The 19,449-nt window shown below is 44.3% G+C and overlaps 1 protein-coding gene across 1 annotated transcript in view; it reads left to right on the top strand.

Moving 5' to 3' along the window:
- The window catches only part of EIF4A3 (eukaryotic translation initiation factor 4A3), an 82,922-nt gene extending 68,874 nt beyond the window's left edge, over positions 1-14,048 (top strand). The window contains exons 11-12 of the mRNA XM_085612326.1: positions 7,581-7,708; positions 13,800-14,048. Of these exons, the coding sequence (XP_085468452.1) occupies positions 7,581-7,708; positions 13,800-13,816 (145 nt within the window). The 3' untranslated portion in view covers positions 13,817-14,048. The remainder of the gene's footprint in view (positions 1-7,580; positions 7,709-13,799) is intronic.
- The last annotated feature ends 5,401 nt before the right edge of the window (positions 14,049-19,449 follow it).

Raw genomic sequence — 19,449 nt, 5'->3', positions numbered from 1 at the left:
AGAGGAATTGTGTTGAAAAGGAAAGTAACCTTGGGCAATATAGACATTTTGACCAAGTTGACTCTCCCCAGAATGGATAAGAGAAGATGTACCCATGACTTCATTTGTTTACGGCAATCCCGAAACACTCGTGATAGATTGGTTTCTGCTAGTTTATTAATATCTTGAATGATTGTAATACCAAGATAACGCATACTACAGCTTGTCTGTGGTGCGGGATTCAGGATGTTCCAAGTCATGATTTCCGTCTTACCGGGATTTATCTCATAGCCGGAAACCCTGCCAAAGTCCTCCACTGATTTAATTACTGCCGGTAGAGTCCTAGCTAGATCTGCGGAAAGAATCAAAATATCATCCGCATGTAGGGTCACCCTTCTCTCCCATTCCCCGTATTTAAATGATTCGATATCGGGGTTATCCCTTAATTTCTGTGCAAATGGTTCGATAGATATATATCGAACAGGGGGGAGAGAGGGCAACCCTGTCGAGTTCCTCTAGTTATACTGAATGATTTTGTAAGACTTCCGTTCACCAGTAACTTGGCAGTTGGGGATTTATATATCAACTGTACGGTCCGACAAAATGTTGTGCCCAGGTTGAATTTCTCCATGGCTTCCGATAGGTAAATCCAGTTCACCCTATCGAAAGCCTTGGTGGCGTCCAAAGTCAGGGCTGCGAGAGGAAGCGAACATGTAGAGGCAATATCTATTGTGCCGACCAGATCGTAAGTGAGGTCTGCTAACTGTCGCCATTTCACAAAACCTTTTTGGGCAGGATGAAGGATATCTTTAGCCACCTCCCCCAATCTATTAGCCAGGATAGTTGTGTAGATTTTATAGTCGGCATTTAGGAGTGATACAGGCCGATGAGACCCACAACTGGAAGGTTTTTGCCTGGTTTCAAAAGGACTACGGTGGCATCATTCCATGTTACCGGTGGGCTAATACCATCCATGAAGATTTTATTGAATAAGAGAGTCATTACAGATATTAATTTCTCTCCCATTGAACGGTATAGTTCTATTGGCAGCCCATCCGGGCCAGCCGCCTTGCCCTTTTTTCCACTTGCCAATACTCTCCTTACTTCCTCCTGTGTAATAGGTTGCCCCAAATCCAGTTGTTGTTTAGAGCTAATTGGTGTTAAAGCAATATTCTCCAGCCAAGATTTTGCCTTGGAATTATCGTCTGTGTAGGTCTCTTTATATATTTCCTGGAAATAATCCAGGAAAGCTTCTCCTATTGCTGCGTCTTAGTAGATAGGGGGTTCTTTGCCCAATGAAACCTCTTTAATATGGTTCCGGAGCTGGTCTGCCTTGATCTTCCAAGCCAATAATTTTCCAGCGCCTTCCCCATACTCAAAATGGGCCATCTTACTCACTTCCAACCTACGCATAAGCCGTCTCTGGAGAACCGACTCCATTTGTTCATTCAATTTCTTTTTAATTTCTAGATCTTCCTTGTGTCCAATTCCCCCTTGGACATTTAATTTTGCTTCGACCTTCCTCATTTCTACCTCCAAGTCCTCATTCTCTTCTCTGTATTTCTTACTTCTATAGCTTGCCCTGTTAGTTATTATACCCCTCCAAAAAGCCTTAAGAGTATCCCAAACTATCGTAATGTCAGCAGTTCCCAAATTGGTCTCTAAAAAGTGATTTGTCTCCCAAAGAAGGAAACTCAACTCGCTTGTTTCCAATAAGAGAGTTCGGTCAAAAGACCATGCTCTAGCCGGTTAGGTGCCTAAGCTCTGTAAAGTCAATAGAATACTGGAGTAGTCCGACAAGTGTTTTGGCAAATATATTATGTCCTCTATTTTGTCACTAAGAGTGTGGCTTGTCAGTATATAGTCAATCCGTGACTTATGACAGTACTTAAAGTTCCTGAATGATACACCCATCAGTTGCCCTGACCTTTCTCTCCAGATATCTTTGAGGCCCAATTGCGACATTATTATAAGGAGAGATGACCTTTATCTCATAGGAGAGATTGCTCTACTATTCGGGGTCTTGTCCAATTTGGGATCCAAAACGATATTAAAATCTCCTGCCCACACCACCGGCTCAGGGAAGTCCAGTAAGTGAGAAAAAATGGTTTGGAGATTGGAGGGGTCATCATGATTCGGGCCGTAGTAGCCAACTAGTGTAAGAAGAACCTCTCTAACAGTAACTTTCAATATTATCCATCTCCCTCCTGGGTCCCTTTTATGTTGCAAAATCTGGCTGATTTTTTTTAAAGAGAATACATACCCCCCTAATATTAGCTGTCTGATCTGTACAAAAATAGGAGTCCACCCACTTCTGTGATTTCAGTATGTCTTTTGTCTCCGCCTCAAGAAGATGCGTCTCCTGGATGATCATGACTTGGGCGGGGGAATCTTAGATATTGTAAGATTCTTCTTCTACGTGATCCCACCCTCAAGCCATTTACATTCCAGGATAATATTTGCAGACAATTCATTTAGGGGGGTACTCCTCTCTCCTCCCTCCAGGCCCTCTCATCAAACAATCCTAGCATAACTAAAACTTTCTGGTCAACAAAACCTATAATAGGTATTACAAATATAACGAGTATGACGAATGAGGTGTTTTTATTATTAATTAATCTCATGTGCTCCATACCCCCCACCCTACAACCCCCCCCCCCCCCCCACCCCCCTTGGAGAACCCAACCCCTATTTACCTGGACTAGTTGTTTGTCCAGATGTGGCGTCTGTGGCCCCCTACTCCTCTGCCTATTTACCCAGTTTGTGTTACCCACCAAAAAAGAAAAGAAAAAAAAGTAACCGTGCACACTGACTAGATTATATAAGCTCTATTTCTTTCCCCTTCCCATTCTCCCCCTCTTTCTTCCCTTTTATTTATTACATTTTTTAAATTATTTTTTCCCTTTCCCTTTCCTTTTCTAAACCATGATACTATATATATCTCATATCACTACCGAAGACTACTGAAAATGAAAACCCTCGCCTCAGCTGTTAAATTTGCTTATGGGGATCCTTTACCGATACTTTCCAATAATTCATCCGCCTCCTGAATAGACCTAACATTGTGCATTTTGTTATTATGCATCACTTTCAGGAAGGCAGGAAACTTAAGTTGCACCGTGGCGCCGATCTTCTTAAAATTGTCCACCCTTCTCCCAAGCTCCCACTTTCCTTCCAGTGTTTCTCTTGAGAGATCCGAACAAACTTCAAAGGAAAAATCCTTACTTCTTACTGTTTTCATTTTTAGAGCCAAATTCAGGATTTTTTCTTTCATGGCGTAAGTTAGAATATTAATAAGAATTTTCCTTGGCTTAGTCCTGGTTGGATTTAGTCGGAAAGGATCCCTATGGATTATCTGTATGTCTTTTATCAGAAAATCTACTGGTTCATCGAGTGGCAGGGTTTCTTTTAGCAGATTTGCCATAAAGTTTCTCAAGTCGGAGCCCTCTTTTCCTTCTGGAATATTCAAGACGCGAAGGTTGTTCCTACGGGAATTATTTTCCAACATTTCCACTCTTTCGCGCAGGACACCCTCTCCTTTTTTTGAAGCTCTAGGATTTTTACCTCTGCCGACCCTAAACTGGATTTTAATTCGACAACAGAGTGCTCCAGCAATTCTGTTCTGGTATTTCGGAGATCAACTTTCTTTTCTAATATCTCGCATGAACTCCTAATCTCCCCTTGGTTGGCCGCTGATACCGCAAAACCCTGCTTTATATCTTCCTTTAAAGATGCAAATAGGGCTTCCATCGTAATTGAAAGTGAAGAAGGGAGGTGCCCGGACTCTAAGTTTCCTAAACCTGATCCTAATTCCAATCCCCCCTCGCCTAGGGTTTGACCTCCGGCACCGACATCAGTAGCAGTAACAGTAGCAGTAGCGATGTTGACATCAGTTCCAACAATGGTGGGGGGGGGAGCAGTTTCGAAGGTTATGTCTAAGTCATCGGGGGGGGGGGTGGGGGGGGGGGGGGGAATAGCCGTCTCAAGTGATTCAAGGTCCACCCCTGATGAGCCTATAGCTTGCATCTCACCTTGATTTGTAATTAGTAGGACCTCCGGTTGTACCCTGAAAAAAGACCTCAGGGAGGGGGTGACCTTCACTATGTTAGGCACAGCCTTACTCTTTCCCTTTTTTATACTCCTGCCTTTGACCTGATAACTCAGAAAAGCTGTAGTATCACTGGACAAATTAGAAGGCTTAGATATACTTTAAATAGACCAAGTATTTTTAGCCCCCTTCCCCACTAATCGGTCGCCACTCACTTTCACCTTGTCTTTAAGCGGTCGCTTTTCTCCCCCAAACACAGTTTTGCCAGGTTTCTTACCTTCCCTCACTATTGGTTTCTCAATACCATTAACTAGTTGAACTGAAAACCTCCTACCATCTTGGACGCCCTGGCAATATGGGGGAGAATGGTGATGCCGATCCAGTTGGGCATCAATAACTCCAGACGGAGCAGCGACCTCCGCAGCAGAGTGGGAATCGCTCTCCCCACCTGCACAAGAGACCGAGGGGGAGGTCAAGATCGTATCCCCAACACTCTTCGCTTACCCCGGCTCCTCTCCAGCTGCTCCAAAAAAACGCCCAATGCTGGCGCTGCCGCTATTCACCCAGAGGTCGCGAGCCGCCGCTCTGCGGCCGCGCCTCAACTCCAGGGCGGCAGCGCTCCAACGCGGAAGACTGGGCGAGCGAGGGACGCCGAGACACCAGATCATCTGTATCCGCTGCAAATACCAAAATCAACCCCACGCCCTACACGGCATCGGGAAGAGCGGAAGATCGGGAGGTCAGGCAAGAAGAAAGACGATCAGGTAGATGGGATTTTAGCCGGGCGCAATGCGGCAGAGGGAGAGGGGCACAGACGCGCGGGTCTGCTCAGCCAGCAGGCGCCATGTTCTCCGCAACTGAGGTCCAGAGATGGTGATCACGAGAGTGCTAAAGGTTTTGTCAATTGTTGGAACAATTGTACCATTTTGGGAAAGAGCTCTGGCACTGGGAACCTGGTTAGCAGGAACCCAGTGCATTTCCAGTCGAAATTACATCAGTTACCATGCAAAAAGTGGAGGTGACCAGGTCAAAAATGGATACTTTCCTAGAAAATGGACTGAAGCAGAACAAGTTACCCTGAAACACAGGCTAGGTAGAGGTAAATTAAGCAGCAGTACAAAATGCACACATGTGCACCTGCCTCCTTTTGCTCCTCCAGCTGTTGTGTAAGCTTCCCCTACACAGAGCACGTTGATAACAAACTGCACCTCTATGAAATTTCTTATGCATAATTGGTACCGAAATGTACAGGCCAGCCATATAACTGTTTTGATAGTAGGTCAATGGGCAGTCACACTGGAAGATGAAGACTTTGACATCTTGACCTCTCCTCATATGTGTTATTCACACCTTATTCTTTCGTGCGTGTAGATCTTTTGCCTATGATTGCAGAATGTTTTGCCACTTGCTTTTGGATGTTCAGCAACCAGTTTCTCAGCTGCTGCCATTAAGATTAAAAGCTTAAGAATACTCCTCATTCTGCAACAGGAGTCAAAACTGTCACCTTTGGAACAATAGGGATCCTTTCTTGACAGCAAGACTTTGATTGGGCACCATCGATTAAGTTAATGGTCCCAATCTTTAATCGAATGTTTGTTTAGCTCAAATCAAGCATATCCGTGAAATACTTTGTCGAGTTACTGGCAAGATATCTAGTACTTCAATACATCTAGCAGTCATAGAACACCACCTGTCTCAAGGTTTCACATCGACAATCTAGGCTCCAAGGAGGAATACGTGGAACCTGTTAAGTTCTTTTTGTGAGTTTTTGGATGATTATCTCACTGCTGTCATCCCGGTAAGCAGAATGTTGGAGAGCAGTTGTCTTCATACAAGATGATATGCGGGAGAAGACCAACCCCAGAACACAAATTGTCCATCATATCAACCATATCAGTTTATACAAAGTAGTATTTGTTTCTGTCTGCCCTCAATAAAGCAGTGTATAGAAAGTTAAGTCCATGCACATCCACTTGGTTACTTACATACAAAAAATTGCTGGGAAATGATACACAAAAATGTATAATTGAATGGTAGCATGTGTATGTTGTTAATGCAGGGAATTAACTGTTCACGTCCAAGGACAGAAAAGGCTAATGTGGGGTGAATTAATACAGAATAATACGTTTTTGCATAGGATATTAGCAAAGACAACTTTGTGGGCAGCTGGAGGATGGCACTTACATTGTAAGCTGCTCAGGGGATATTGCATCTTCTTTGATACCAGATCCAGTGTCTCCACCACCATGGAAACACCTCAGGCCATCCTTAGTCATGCATGATGTCCAAAAACTTCCAAAAGCTATGATTCATTCACAGATTAGGACCTCTGAGAGTAAGAATATTAGATTGATAGATGTGCCTTTCTTTAATACAGTACCTGCCTAGTATCAAAGGTTTTCAGAGTAACAAAGGCTCACATCTATGGTGTCATGCCATGCAAGATGAGGTCTAGAGACATGATTAAATGTATGAGGTTGATCTGTAAAGTGCAGGAGCTACCCTGGGATACAGATTTCTGATGAGGGTTCCTGTGCATTAAGGATGGGCAGGTTTTATATTTTCTGTGGAAAAAGGGAGGAGAATTCTATTGGTCTCCGAGAAAGCGCTAAACCTTGGCAATTAAAATTGAAAAAGACCTCCTGCCAATGTTGGACCATCAGCTGGGTGGATGATCCGGGGGGGTGCACTCTTGGGCAGCTTTCTAGTGAACAGTAGGACTGTGGTGCAGGTCCTTTCCAAGAACAGAATGCTTTCCCTCAAGGCTACTTGCTGGGTCTTGTAAGTTTGACCAAAATAAGTCAATCATTCTTGACCTGCTTGGTGTTCTGTGAGAGGCCAGATCAGTGTTTAAGGAATTTGCCTGGTGTTTAATGCATCATCATGGGCTCAAAATATTTAGCTAAAGTTTTAACATAATGGGCATAAAGTAGCACACATGGTAATATCTTAACTTGGATAGTCAGAGGTTGAGATTGTCCAAGGCATTAATTTGTTTTTTTATAAGCATGACTATGGAATAGAATTCCCTAACACTCTCTGTGAGATCCCTTGTTTGTTTTGTGAAGAAAAATTCAAATGAATGTTGTGGACAAACTAGTTGATAAGTTTCTACTTTTTAATCCTCCTGTTCTACTAGACTTCAGCTTTGTGTGTGTATATATAGATTATAGATGTATCTGTTGTGGAGGTCTATCCATATTGATTGTGTTTTACTGTTATATTTGTTTTTCAAAATTCTGTGCTTTGGTCATCTATGGTTATTTAGAAGAAAATGTAAATAAAGTTACTATAATCCTTGAGCAGTTTACTCTTTATATGAGGAGGAGTTGGGCCTTCTAGGAGCATGTAATAGGCACTAATCCTGTATATTTCTAGTATTTTTGTTATAATTGATTTTATTTTTCGCAACCATTTTTGTTAGCATTTTGTTAATGCTTACCCTTTCATAGATTATTTTGGTTTAATATTGTTTCACACATTCCTAGTATGATGGGTGGTTTTGGTTCAATTTAAAAATAAACCTTTATTAATTGCTTCTATCTTTGAACAGAATTGGTCGATCCGGTCGGTACGGCCGAAAAGGTGTTGCTATTAACTTTGTAAAAAATGATGATATTCGTATCCTGCGTGATATTGAGCAGTACTACTCGACACAGATTGATGAAATGCCAATGAATGGTAAGTGAATGTGCTGCACGGGCTGTCACTAGCGTTTAACTGTATTTTGTCACATGTGCATAACTGCTGAACCAGACACCATAGCAAGACCATTAAAGGTTTAGGTAATCCTATTTCCAAAGCTCATTAAAGTTTGTTGAAATTGTGGTCCTATATGTCTGCTATTAGGACAGTCCCTCAAAGAAAGGCAGGGAATCTGATAGAAACTTCTAGCTGTATATTCCTTACCATAGAATTTCCAGGCATCAGGCTGGGTCCAGAAGCTTTTGCGTGAGCAGTAGCCCTTGCGCACGCCATTGGTTGGTTCCATTCGGCTCCGTGTGACAGCGTCAATAGCATCAGTTATGATGTTGCGGAGATATATATATATATGTGTGTACACACACACCCACACCACACCACACCACCCCACCCCACACCACCCCCCAGGCATGCGGACGTCTGTTCTTTTCTTACTGCTCCAGTTAAGCACCGATTCGGGAAGAGCTACCTCTGTCGCTTTTTGACAAGTTCTTTTTGGACTTCAAGATTTTTTTCTATAGTGTGTCGAGGGCTGTCTTTCAGGAAGACTGGTTTTAAACCATGTGGCGCCGGTCACCATGCCATGTCTTGTTACCGATTTTTTTTTTTATTTCCCCCCCCCCCCCCCCCCCCCCCCCCCCCCATCCCCCCAACCCCCCCCCCCCCCCCCCCCCTCGTGTGTCTCGAGCACGAACAGGACTGGAAGTCGTGCTCAGATCATGTGCCATGGCTCCAAAGGCCTTGGGGGAGCAGTCTTATGAAGCTCCTTGCAGCCCAGCAGTCGACACCATCCAGAGAGACTCCGCAGAGATCCTGGTCCTGATGGAAGAAGAGGTGGTTGTGGAACTGCTCCAGGAGCACCAAGTCCGCTTCCTCCCACTCGAGGTCTCCGGGACATTCGGGGAAGAGGCACAAGAAAAAGAAGCAGTCTAAGTAGACTTCGTCTTCACCGCTGCTGTTGTCCGAGAGAGGTAAGGAGCACTGATGCTCTAGGCACGGTTCAGCAGAGCCGGAGCAAGAGTCGACTTTGTGCCTCCCTCCTTTTGCAGGAGCTGGATTTACCTCCACTCAAATTAGAGTTTTACGAGGCCATGCAACACACATTTGAGCAGGACGACCCTTCTGGTGAACCTTCTGTGGCTATGGAGGAGGGGGCTTTTTAGGCAGTGGTGGTAAGGAGGGCAGCTGAGGTCCTTGGACTAGATTTGCCCTCTGTGCCGGTCAGGACTAATCTGACCAAAGTGCTTCAGCCTGGCCTTCCACTTCTGAACCCCTCATGCCCTTCAATGAGGCACTTACCGATGTCCTACTAGGCACATGGTCGAAGCCCAGCACATGGGCTCCTGTGAATAAGACAATTGCACGCACCCATCGCCGGGCTCCGGGTGACTCAAAGTTCCTCAGCCAACACCTCACCCCTGAAAGTTTAGTGGTGCAGGCTTATATCTCCCACTGCGGGTTCTCTTCTGACCCTCCGGATAGGGAATCCAAGAGGTTGGAATCACTTGGCAAGAAGTTTTCTTCTCCAGCCTGACATTACAGTCTGTGAATGCCACATGCTTATTGGGCTGTTTCTCCCATTCTCTTTGGGAGATGGTTGCGCAAGTGCTGCCTCAAGTCCCGAAGGAGGCCCGGGCCGCAGCCTCCAAGCACTCCTAGTCTGACTCTGCAAGAATCTATCATCTCCCCCACTGGAGTTCCTTAACATCGGACAAGTGGGTCTTGCAGATCATTCAGGAGGGCTAGTGTCTGCCTCCTCCTATTCTGCCACTTCAAGAACTGCAGGGGGAGGGTCATTTAAAATTGCCCCAAGAGGAAGTTGCAACTCTCCTGGCCAAGGGGGCTATAGAGTGGGTCCAGGTTTCAGAAGTAGGGAGTGGCTGTTATTTCCACCACTTTCTGATTCTGAAGAAGAGCAAAGGGTTACGGGCCATCTTAGATCTTCGAACCACCAATCTCCTCCTCAAGAAGGAGAAGTTCAAGATGCTTATTTTAGCTCGGGCCAAGAAGACTAGAGGGTAGCATTGGACCTGCAGGATGAGTATTTTCACATCTCCATCGTGCTGGACGGCAGACGTTACCTGCGGTTCAAGGTAGGCCACAAGCCCTTTCAGTTTTCCAAGCCCCCCCCCTTCGGCCTTACCAGCGTCCCTCAGGTGTTCAGTGGTTGCAGCTCATCCGCGCAGGTTACGGTTTTAAGTCTTCCCCCTAACTCAATGACTGGCTGTTGAAGGCGTTCCTGCCCAGGCTGTCGTTTCTTACCTTCAGACTATGGTGAACCTCTAGCATTTGCTTTTTATAAATGTGCCGGTCACACCTGACTCCTTCTCAGACACTCACTTTTATCCGAGCTGTTCTTGACACTGTGCGTTTTAAAACGTATCCTTCCAAGCAGCGAGTCCAGTATATTCATGTTATGATTCCGATGTTTCAGCCTCTGTCCTGGATTTCAGTGAGACAGTGTGAGGCTGTTGGGCCTCATGACCTCCTGCATCCTGTTGGTAAAGCATGGTCCAGATTTCGGAAGGAGCTTCAAGAGATTTGCAGTGGGGTTTGACTATCCGCGGATGGGTCCAAAGCCGACCCCGTCCCCAACCAGATCACACAGTGGTGACAGATGCGTTACTCCTGGGATGGGGAGGCCATCCGGAAGAGGTGAAGATCAGGGGACACGGGTCCCCGGCGGAGTCCGGGCTCCACATCAATCTTTTGAAGCTTTCAGCAATCCGATTGGCATTGAAAGCATTTCTTCCCTCTGTCAAGGGGAGTTGGTGCAGGTATACACTGACAACACCACTGACATGTGATAGTGCAACGAACAGGTCAGGTGGGGTCGTGGACCCTTTGTCAAGAAGCCCTGCGTTTCTGGACATGGCTGGAAACACATGGCATAACCCTGATGGGTCAACACCTGGCAGGTTCTCTGAATGCCATGGAAGACCAACTCAACTGTCAATGTCTAGCAGATTGCAAATGACGTCTCCAGTCGGAGGTGGCGCAAGGTCTTTTTCAGCAGTGGAGAGAACCTTGGTTAGATCCTTTCGTCTCCGAAGAGAACGCGCAATGCACTTCAGCCCAGGGTTCTGAAGATCAAGAGCAACCAGGCCTGAGTCATTTTTGTGGCTCTGAACTGAGCGAGGAGAGCCTGGTATCCAGAGCTGCTTCGAATGAGCATTGATCCTCCAATCAGGCTGCCTCTTTGGAAGGATCTTCTGTTGCAGCAGCAGGGGAAACTTCTCTGCCTGAACCTGTCAACTCTCTGACTCCATGCGTGGAAATTGAGTGGCGGCAGTTGATAGCTTTTGATCTTCCATTCCGAAGTATGCAACGTTATTTTGGCGGCCAGGCGGCCCTCCACTAAGACGGTATACGCCTGCCGTTGGCAAACGTTTGTATCATTCTTTACAGAAAGATCCATTTACCCTCTTTCAGCTTCTCTATCTACTGTTCTTTTCATTCTTACCCTTGCCCATTAGGGCTCTGCTTTGGATACTCTTAAGTGTTATCTTTCTGCTCTGTTTTTTTGCGGCTGCCAGACCAACCATCACTATTTAAATCTCCAAATTTAAATAGGTTCTTAAAAGGGCTGGGTCAGTTGTTTCCACCCACGCCCTTTGTCATGCTTCAGTGGGACTTTAATTTGGTTCTCACATTTCTCATGTGTCCCCTTGGAGCCATTGCATAATTCTCTCCTCTGGCTGCTTACCATCAAGACAGCCTTTCTAGTGGCAATAACATTTGCCCTGAGGGTGAGCGAATTGCAGGTGTTCTCTTGTAACCCCCGCCCCCCTCCTCCCTGCATGACTACATTCATAGATAAAGTGGTGCTTCGTTTCTTCCAAAGGTGGTAACCCCATTCCATCTCGGTCAGTCTAACACGCTGCCCACCTTTTTTGCTCCCCCGCATCCCTCTAAGAAAAAGGAGCATCTCCATCGTCTGAACCCAAAAGAGCATTATCGTTCTGCCTTGACTGCACAAAAGAGTTCTGGTCGGGTGACCAACTCTTTGTTGGGAATGTGGGAGCTAAGAGGGGTTAGGCAGTGCATAAAAGAATCATTTGTCACTGGGTTGTTCTCTGCATAAAGATCGGCTATGCCTTGGCTAAGAAGTAGCCCCATGAGGGATTAAGAGCCCATTCTACCAGGGGATATGCTGCGACCACAGCCTTGGCTCTGGGTGTCCCAGTCCTGGACATCTGTCAGGCAGCAACGTTGGCAACTCTGCACACGTTTGCTAAGCATTACTGCCTGGACAGTGAGGTTTGCAGGGACGGGCATTTTACCTTTTCGGTCCTGCAGGATTTTTTTAGTGTGGTGAATTTGTCCACAGCCCACCGCCAAGAGGGTATGGCTTGGGTATCAATTATAAGGTAAGGAATCTGCATCTAGAAGTCTCTATCGGATGAACCACGTACTTACCTTCGATAACGCATTATTTGGTGGAGACAATTTATAGCTGTAGATTCCTTACATACCCACCCATGCCACGCCGCGGACATTAGGGCTAGGTTTACCCCCTCTTTCAGGGCCCTAGTTTTGGCACACACGTCAGTCTCGTCATGGCTATGCGCGTATGGGGTGGAAACGTACTGACATCCGCGTGCCGCCTATATAGGTGATCATGACATCATAACAGACTATATTGATGCCATCACACAGAGCCGAGTGGTGCGCACAAGGTGTACTGCTCACGCAAAAGTTTCTGGATTCAGCCTGATGCCTGGAAAATTCTAAGGTAAGGAATCTGCAGCTAGATATTGTCTCTACCAGATAATGTGTTACCAAAAGGTAAGTAACTTGTTCAATTTGACCAATAGACTATCCTGCTTGTGATGTTTGAAAGATTCAGGTATGTTTACAGCAATATGTAGACTCGGAAGTAGTAAATATAGCTGCTTTAGGATGTAGATAAGATGCATTAGTGGTGGTAATCTTAGTTCATCATACAAGCGTTTGTAAAATTCGGAGGCAATAGCTGTGCTCCCCGACATCTTCATAATGTGCTGCGGTTCTAAATAATTAACACAATCCTGGGAGGCTCTCTCCAGCCATGAGATAAACAGGATTATTGACCATGTCTATTAACTGCTATCTCCAGAAAGGTCAAATGGGATGAAGACTTGAGCAAGGAGGCAGGATAACAACCAGTGTTGCACCAAAAACCTTCATCCCAACAAAGAACAGATGCACTATTTTTTCCCTTCAGATTCCTGCTCACAACACAACTGATATACAAGTATGTAAAACGACACCTAGGTCAGTTTGCCACGAGGTTTACTACCCAAACACAAAATACGGTGTCTGATAACGGTTAGCTTAAGGTGGCAAGTACAACTGGGGTGTGTTAGAGTATTGACGAAAGAGAATGCAAGGATGGTTTTCTTAAGTTTGAGATATTGCTCTTTAAGCGATTTCATTATGGCATTTGGATATTGTGTAACGTTACAGGATCCGGCTAGACGAGTGCCTCGTGGTCTGACCTCTTCCTTTTTGATGAAATGAAGGGCTACTGGTCCATGCCACTTTCTGCCTTCAAAGTGCCACCCATACCCTCAGACTCCCCTATTCCCTTCCTAATTAGGGGGTATCAGCAGAAAATAATCTGTATCCAAGATTCCTGATAAGTATTGTATTCACAGGGCACATCACTGGAAATGGCGTGTTTACTCTTTCATATGGTATGTTCTTCATTTTGTTGTGTTACCTGGGAGCAGAGCTAGAGCTGTAAAACGGCCGCTCAGTGCTGCCTGTTGAGCCATGAGGTGTATGTTGACTGTTCTTAGACTAACAAAGGTGGATATGGAAAAGATTCTGCACAAACCTTCGAGGCACATCAGTGATTTGGGTAGCTCCCTCTTTTCATCATCCCACCCCTCTTTTTGCTACACTGGCTTCTTATCTGTGTTCTAGAGCTGGTGGTAGGGTGTGATGAACTGCAGTAGAAGCTCTGATTCAGCCATATTTGCTAAACAACCGGAAACGCGGTAAATTATGTTTTGAATGGGGCGTTAACTATTAAAACACAACTTTTAATGGCCATTTAACAATTTCTATTTCTTTTTTTTTGCAGTTGCCGATCTGATTTAATGGAACGGAGGTGAAGACAGACCCACGGAAAATCTTTTTACATTCATCTTTCTTTGGTGGCTCAGAACACTTTTATTGTTTTTTTATTTAACTGCAGTTTTAATGTGGTTGCAACACATTGTCACCTATTGTTTTGAAATTTCAACTGCAAAAACAAACCCTCTGTAAATAAAACGTTTTGTCTAAATCGATTTGTAACCTAGGAAAAAAATAAAATGGTTACATTTTTGTAGTTATCAGTATCACTTCTTTATTGATCATCCCTGGCGCTCGCTCTTCAAAAAGATAGAGAATCCCTCCTGTTTAAATATTGATGGTAAATCCCATAGTTAAGCAACAATACTGCACCAGAATTATTTGAATTTCTGCAGCATCTTTCTGCATGTTAGGCTCCCTGAATGTTAAAGTATGTGCCAAAAATTGTGTGTTTGCACAATCGGTAACTTGCTTAATGATATTTTGTGACCACAAGTAATTACTTTCTGTAGTTTTAACTTCTTAAATGAAAACTGCATACTTTTAGAGGCGTTGCTCAAATGAATACTCGGTCTTCAGGGCCAAGTCTTTATCTTTAAAATATATTGGCTGCAGGACTGTACAACTTTTCTTTAACACTGCACCACTGGTAGGACGGGGGTTGAAGGGACCATCCAAGATGAAGATTCTGCTGGCAGAATAGTTTTAGTATGAATGGTTATCACATGACTTTAGCTTTGGTGGATACTGCATTCCTCTGCAGTGTCTATCCTGTGTACTGTCCACCTCACTTCAAAGTAAGTGTATTAGCCTCTATTTTGGTTCATTAGAACCATAAAAGACAAGTTCATCAGTACAGTGTGTAAAAGAAGAAAAAATGTAAAGTACGCATATGCCAACAATAACTAAAGCATCAAGTTAATTATACAGTTTAAAGACGTCTGCAAGTGCATGGCATTAAAATAAGGTATCCTTAAAACCTCAGTATAGAAATGAAAACAGCTGAGAATGTATTACTAACAATTCAAATTAGTTGCAAAATGTACTCAAAGTTCAAAATAAATGCTGATTTTTGCATTAAAAGCTTTCTCAACATGTAGACGAGCAGATCACTGCAGAGAGCACGTTTTAGTGAGGCCTTCCTCTTTTGCACCCAGTATGTGAATGGTCACCATAATGTACGTAGCCAAGCAATATGACATTTGCACATTTTTGCCACTCAGTACATATCTCAGTCTTCTTCGTATGACGGCAGCTGCGTTTCGGAAAGAGTGGTCTTAACCATTTTCTGCTTTCCATTAATATAGAGGGGCATGTGACTTGGAGCAGTGATTCAGACTGATAACCAGAGAAGCTGCAGATTGTTGTATGATGTTTATATGCTGGCAAGGCGTGTCATAGTTCAGAGAATGGGACTAATAAGAAATGTAGGCGAATAAAAAGATGTCTGACTGCCTTCGACATTGGAGCAAAATGGTAGTTTGGTGTAACATTTCCTGAAAACATAGCGGCTGAACAAGTGGAATCTTTTTTGGAGTTGAGCTCAAAAATTCGTTGTGAAGTATAACATTTTCAGTTGCTGCCACCTTCTTAAAGTGCTCAACTGACTGGTGGAATACAAAGAGCATTCAGCTGCAGCATATTTTTTGCGATATTAAAATAATCCTTCCAATATCCCCCCGGGGACTACCCCCGCAGGCCTCCCCGCTTGAGGACAGGTTGCCAGCATGCCATATCGCTCACATATAAAAAATTGATCAACAACCCCCCTGACCCTCTCGACTCCCTGAAAGAGAAGTGGGTGGCAGATGGACTTGAGATTGATGACGAGGAGTGGATCACCACTCTGGCGTCTCCTAGGGAAGTAGCGATATCGGCTAGGCTCCGACTGGTGCAGCTTAAAATATTGCACAGAGTATATGTCTCTTGCACCAGGCTACAGGCGATGGGGAGGGGGGGGGGGAGGGACTGTGCTGGCGGGGGTGTGGAGAGAGTGGCTCCTTCTTCCATATTTTGTGGGAATGCCCAGGGGTGCAGCGGTACTGGAGGCGAGTGGTGTCCTGCATGGGTGAGGTGTGGGAGACTGATATTCGCACAGAGGCCAAGAGATGTTTGCTTAACATTTGGTAACCCACGGACTTGTCCCAACGGGGGAGACTCTGGGTCACACTTGGGCAAATGGTCGCAAAAAGAAACATAGCCCGTCTGTGGGGGGCATCGACCCTGCCAAAACTGGTGGACTGGCAAAACGATATGGACTGGTGTATGCTACAGGAGAAGGCGGTATATACGGCACAAGGTTGCCCCAGAAAGTGGGGGGAGGTGTGGTCGCTCTGGAACACCTACCGAGGGGACATAGTTGAGCCTCCGCAGGCCCGTCTGTCTGGCCTGGAGATTGCGGACGTAACGTAGGCTGTTGTCCGACCTCAAGTATACCAGTCTAGTCTTGCTGCTGTATCTGTAAGTTGCCGGTGCTGTGACACTCCAGATGCTTAGAATAAAAAGACCTGTCTTGTGTGACCTGGTTATGTTACGTTTTTAAAAACAATAAAAAGAATTTATAAAAAAAAAATATATCCTTCCAGGGATCAAAATTAGCAGATTTTGATGATGGAGCAGACCAGCTCACCGCCCTAAAAGACGCGTCTTTAAAGTTTCTCAGTCTGTGGCAATTAAGTAAGGACTCATGCATCAGCTGTAGTGATGGCTGCTGTAAATTAAAGTATAGTATGTGATAGTGTTAGGAAGATTTATAATGTGCCTAAACAAGTAAGATCTGTTGAGCAGAAATCTTGCTCGTATGATAGTAAAAGTGCTAGCGAAGGAGATTCCAGATTAATGTAGGACTGTTTCATGGCACAGTTGACAAAGGTGACTTTAGGTGTACCTGACGTTCTCCTGGGGAACCATTGTGGTCAAACCAGACACTGGGATAACCATACTTTTTGTCTCTCTACTATAGTTTCCCCAATATGCCGCCTGCTCAACTTGGTGCTTGTTACAAAAAAAAACACAGCAGGTGTTTTCAGATTCTTAATTAAGTGGCGGAATTTTTAATATGTAAGCCATTGAGTGCCTCTTAAGTCATGCAGCCGTATGATTGAATATCACTGTGATCTGCATATTGCAGAGACTGAAGAGATAGAGCAAGGTGGGTGGGGAATGTGACCCTTGGGCCTTAATAGCACCAGGCAAATCTGTAGTGTGTAAATTAAAAGGCAGGGGTACAAACGCACAGCACTGTTTAAGGCCTTTCTTGGTTTTGCTTTTGCTAGAAATATGCCCATTATTTGCGAGTTTACCTTGAGCCCAGATTTTCCTGTGTAAAGACTGAATGACTCAATTAGGTTGAAATTCCCCATCTTTAAATTTTCAGCAGTCCACTCCATTAAAGACCATTATGTAATCTATAAAGCAGGCAGATTGCACCTTTTTAGACTTAGTAACTCATGTAGTAACAATGAGACTAGGGATATTATCTGAAGTGTTACTAGCTCCTCTTAAGCCGGTTTGTGTGGACAATATTAAATTGTTGGATTCTGCCTAATACGATTCTCCTTTTAAAAGGATTTTGGCATAATTTGTGGCTTCTACATCAAGTAGTGCAATTGGGCAGTAATTTGATTATAGAAGTGTCGTCTCTTTTTGAGATTGGATGACGGGTGGACCTCTGTCGCGACGTAGGAATATTCTAGGTTTTAGAATAAGTGAATAGGCTTGTGAGTCATAGCCTAGTAGCCAAGAGTTGTGTTTCAAGTGATTGGAAGAACATTAGGTCAGGGACACCATTAGGATTTGAAATTTTAATTTCTGTCTGCACTAGGTTATACAATAGAGGCAGCGTAGCCCAGCCCTTGATCTGATCAATATATAATGCATCAGTATGGATATCCCAAGTTGGTTCTGAAATGGCGTTATCCAAGTTGAATGTGTTATTTACCCAATGTATTTATGAACTGCTGAATGTTTTTGTAAACAACCCGGCTTACTTATTTCTGCGACTTTATTTTTTTTTAACCATTGCTTTTGTCAGTTCTCTCTGCTTCCTGTATTCTCTGCTTGTAGCAGTTATTGTATTTTTTTTTAAAACATACCTACGCGTTGAGTCAGAGTTTTATTTTGTGTAATACGGCTGTTCACGTTTTTCTTTAGTTCTTAGCTCGTTATGGAACCAAGAGTGCCGATGATCGGCACTGAATGTGAAGCAGGAATTGGGTTTAGTTTTCAGATTTTGAAGTCAACTGAGATTTTGACACACAAGCCCATATTCCACACGTGCCTTTCCGCAGACTTCCAGGGTTACCCAGGGCATTTAGTACTCCAGTTGTTCTCTTCAGCAAACCAGTGATAGATTTTATCACTTCTTGCAGTAGCCCAGGTAGTCCTTGAAAAGTTGAGATCCTGCAAGAACTCCTAGTGTTTGATGTCTAAGTGGAAAATAAGAAGCTTGCGCCAGTTGAGCATCATGATCACTTTAGTTTTATAATGTCAAAGGAAATGAAATAATGAAAGTGCTCTGCTCAGGCAAAAGTGTAATCTAACAGTGTTTCGCTGGCTTGAAAAATGTGAGAATTTCATAGGGATGTCTTCCGTAAGCCTGCCATTGAGCTAGTGAAGGAGTGTAATATGTTTAGTAGCTTGAGCAGTTGCAGATCACTACGTTGGCAAGGGTGGAGCAGGGGTGGTATGCCATATATCTGTATGCACACATTTGACTGACCAGTGACAAGTGTATTAAGGATCTAAAGCTATTTTTATATTTGGTTTGAACGGTTAGGAGTTCTTACAATAAAGAAATCAAGATGACTAAGGCCAATTATTTCAGATCCCAACTCACTCAAACCTCAAATCGTCCCAGAAAACTTTTCGAAATTGTCAAACAGCAATCCGCTATAGCACCCAAGCATTTCGAATCAAGTCACCTCACCCTCCTGCAACGATCTGGCTATCCTCTTTATGGGAAAAACTAAGCTCATCAGTCGTGAGCTCGAATCCAAGAGGGCCCTACTTACACCATCCGCGAGTGCGACTGTTCCTGCCCTCTCTGAGAGTCTATAGCCACTTAGTATAAGCACCAAGAACATGGCCACCTGGAGCTCCTTTTCCCCCTCAGTGAAAACAACATCTACAAAACTCTGTTGAACATTAACCTCTCTAATAATTTCAGCGACCCTTTACCCTAGTCTGTCTTCAAAGAAATCAAGGGTGCCCATATCCCCCTTTGGACAAAGATTGTCAACGCCTCCCTGTCTCAAGGCAAGATCCCAGAATGTTTAAAAGCAGCTCAGGTCTCACCCACTCTAAAAAAAAAAAAAACCTGATGCGGATAGATCTGACCTCAACAACTTTCGTCCCATCTCCAACATCCTTACTCTGGCCAAGCTCCTTGAAAAATGCATCCAATCGCAACTCTGCTCACACATTGAGACTTTCAATCTCTTGGATCAACATCAATCGGGGTTTAGGAGTGGTCATAGTACTGAATCCGCGATCCTTCACATCCTAGACTACATTCTAAAATTCTTAGACCATAACGAATCCAGTCTACTAATCCTCCTTGATCTCTCCTCGGCATTTGACACGGTTAATCACGATATCCTCTTTGCCATTCTGGAACACAGGATGGGCCTTTCAGGTCAGGTACTGCAATGGTTCGC

Source organism: Triturus cristatus, chromosome 6 (assembly GCF_964204655.1).
Source record: "Triturus cristatus chromosome 6, aTriCri1.1, whole genome shotgun sequence".
Taxonomy (NCBI): domain Eukaryota; kingdom Metazoa; phylum Chordata; class Amphibia; order Caudata; family Salamandridae; genus Triturus; species Triturus cristatus.
Note: the sequence above shows the minus strand (reverse complement) of the source record. Positions and strands in the feature narration are given on the sequence as shown.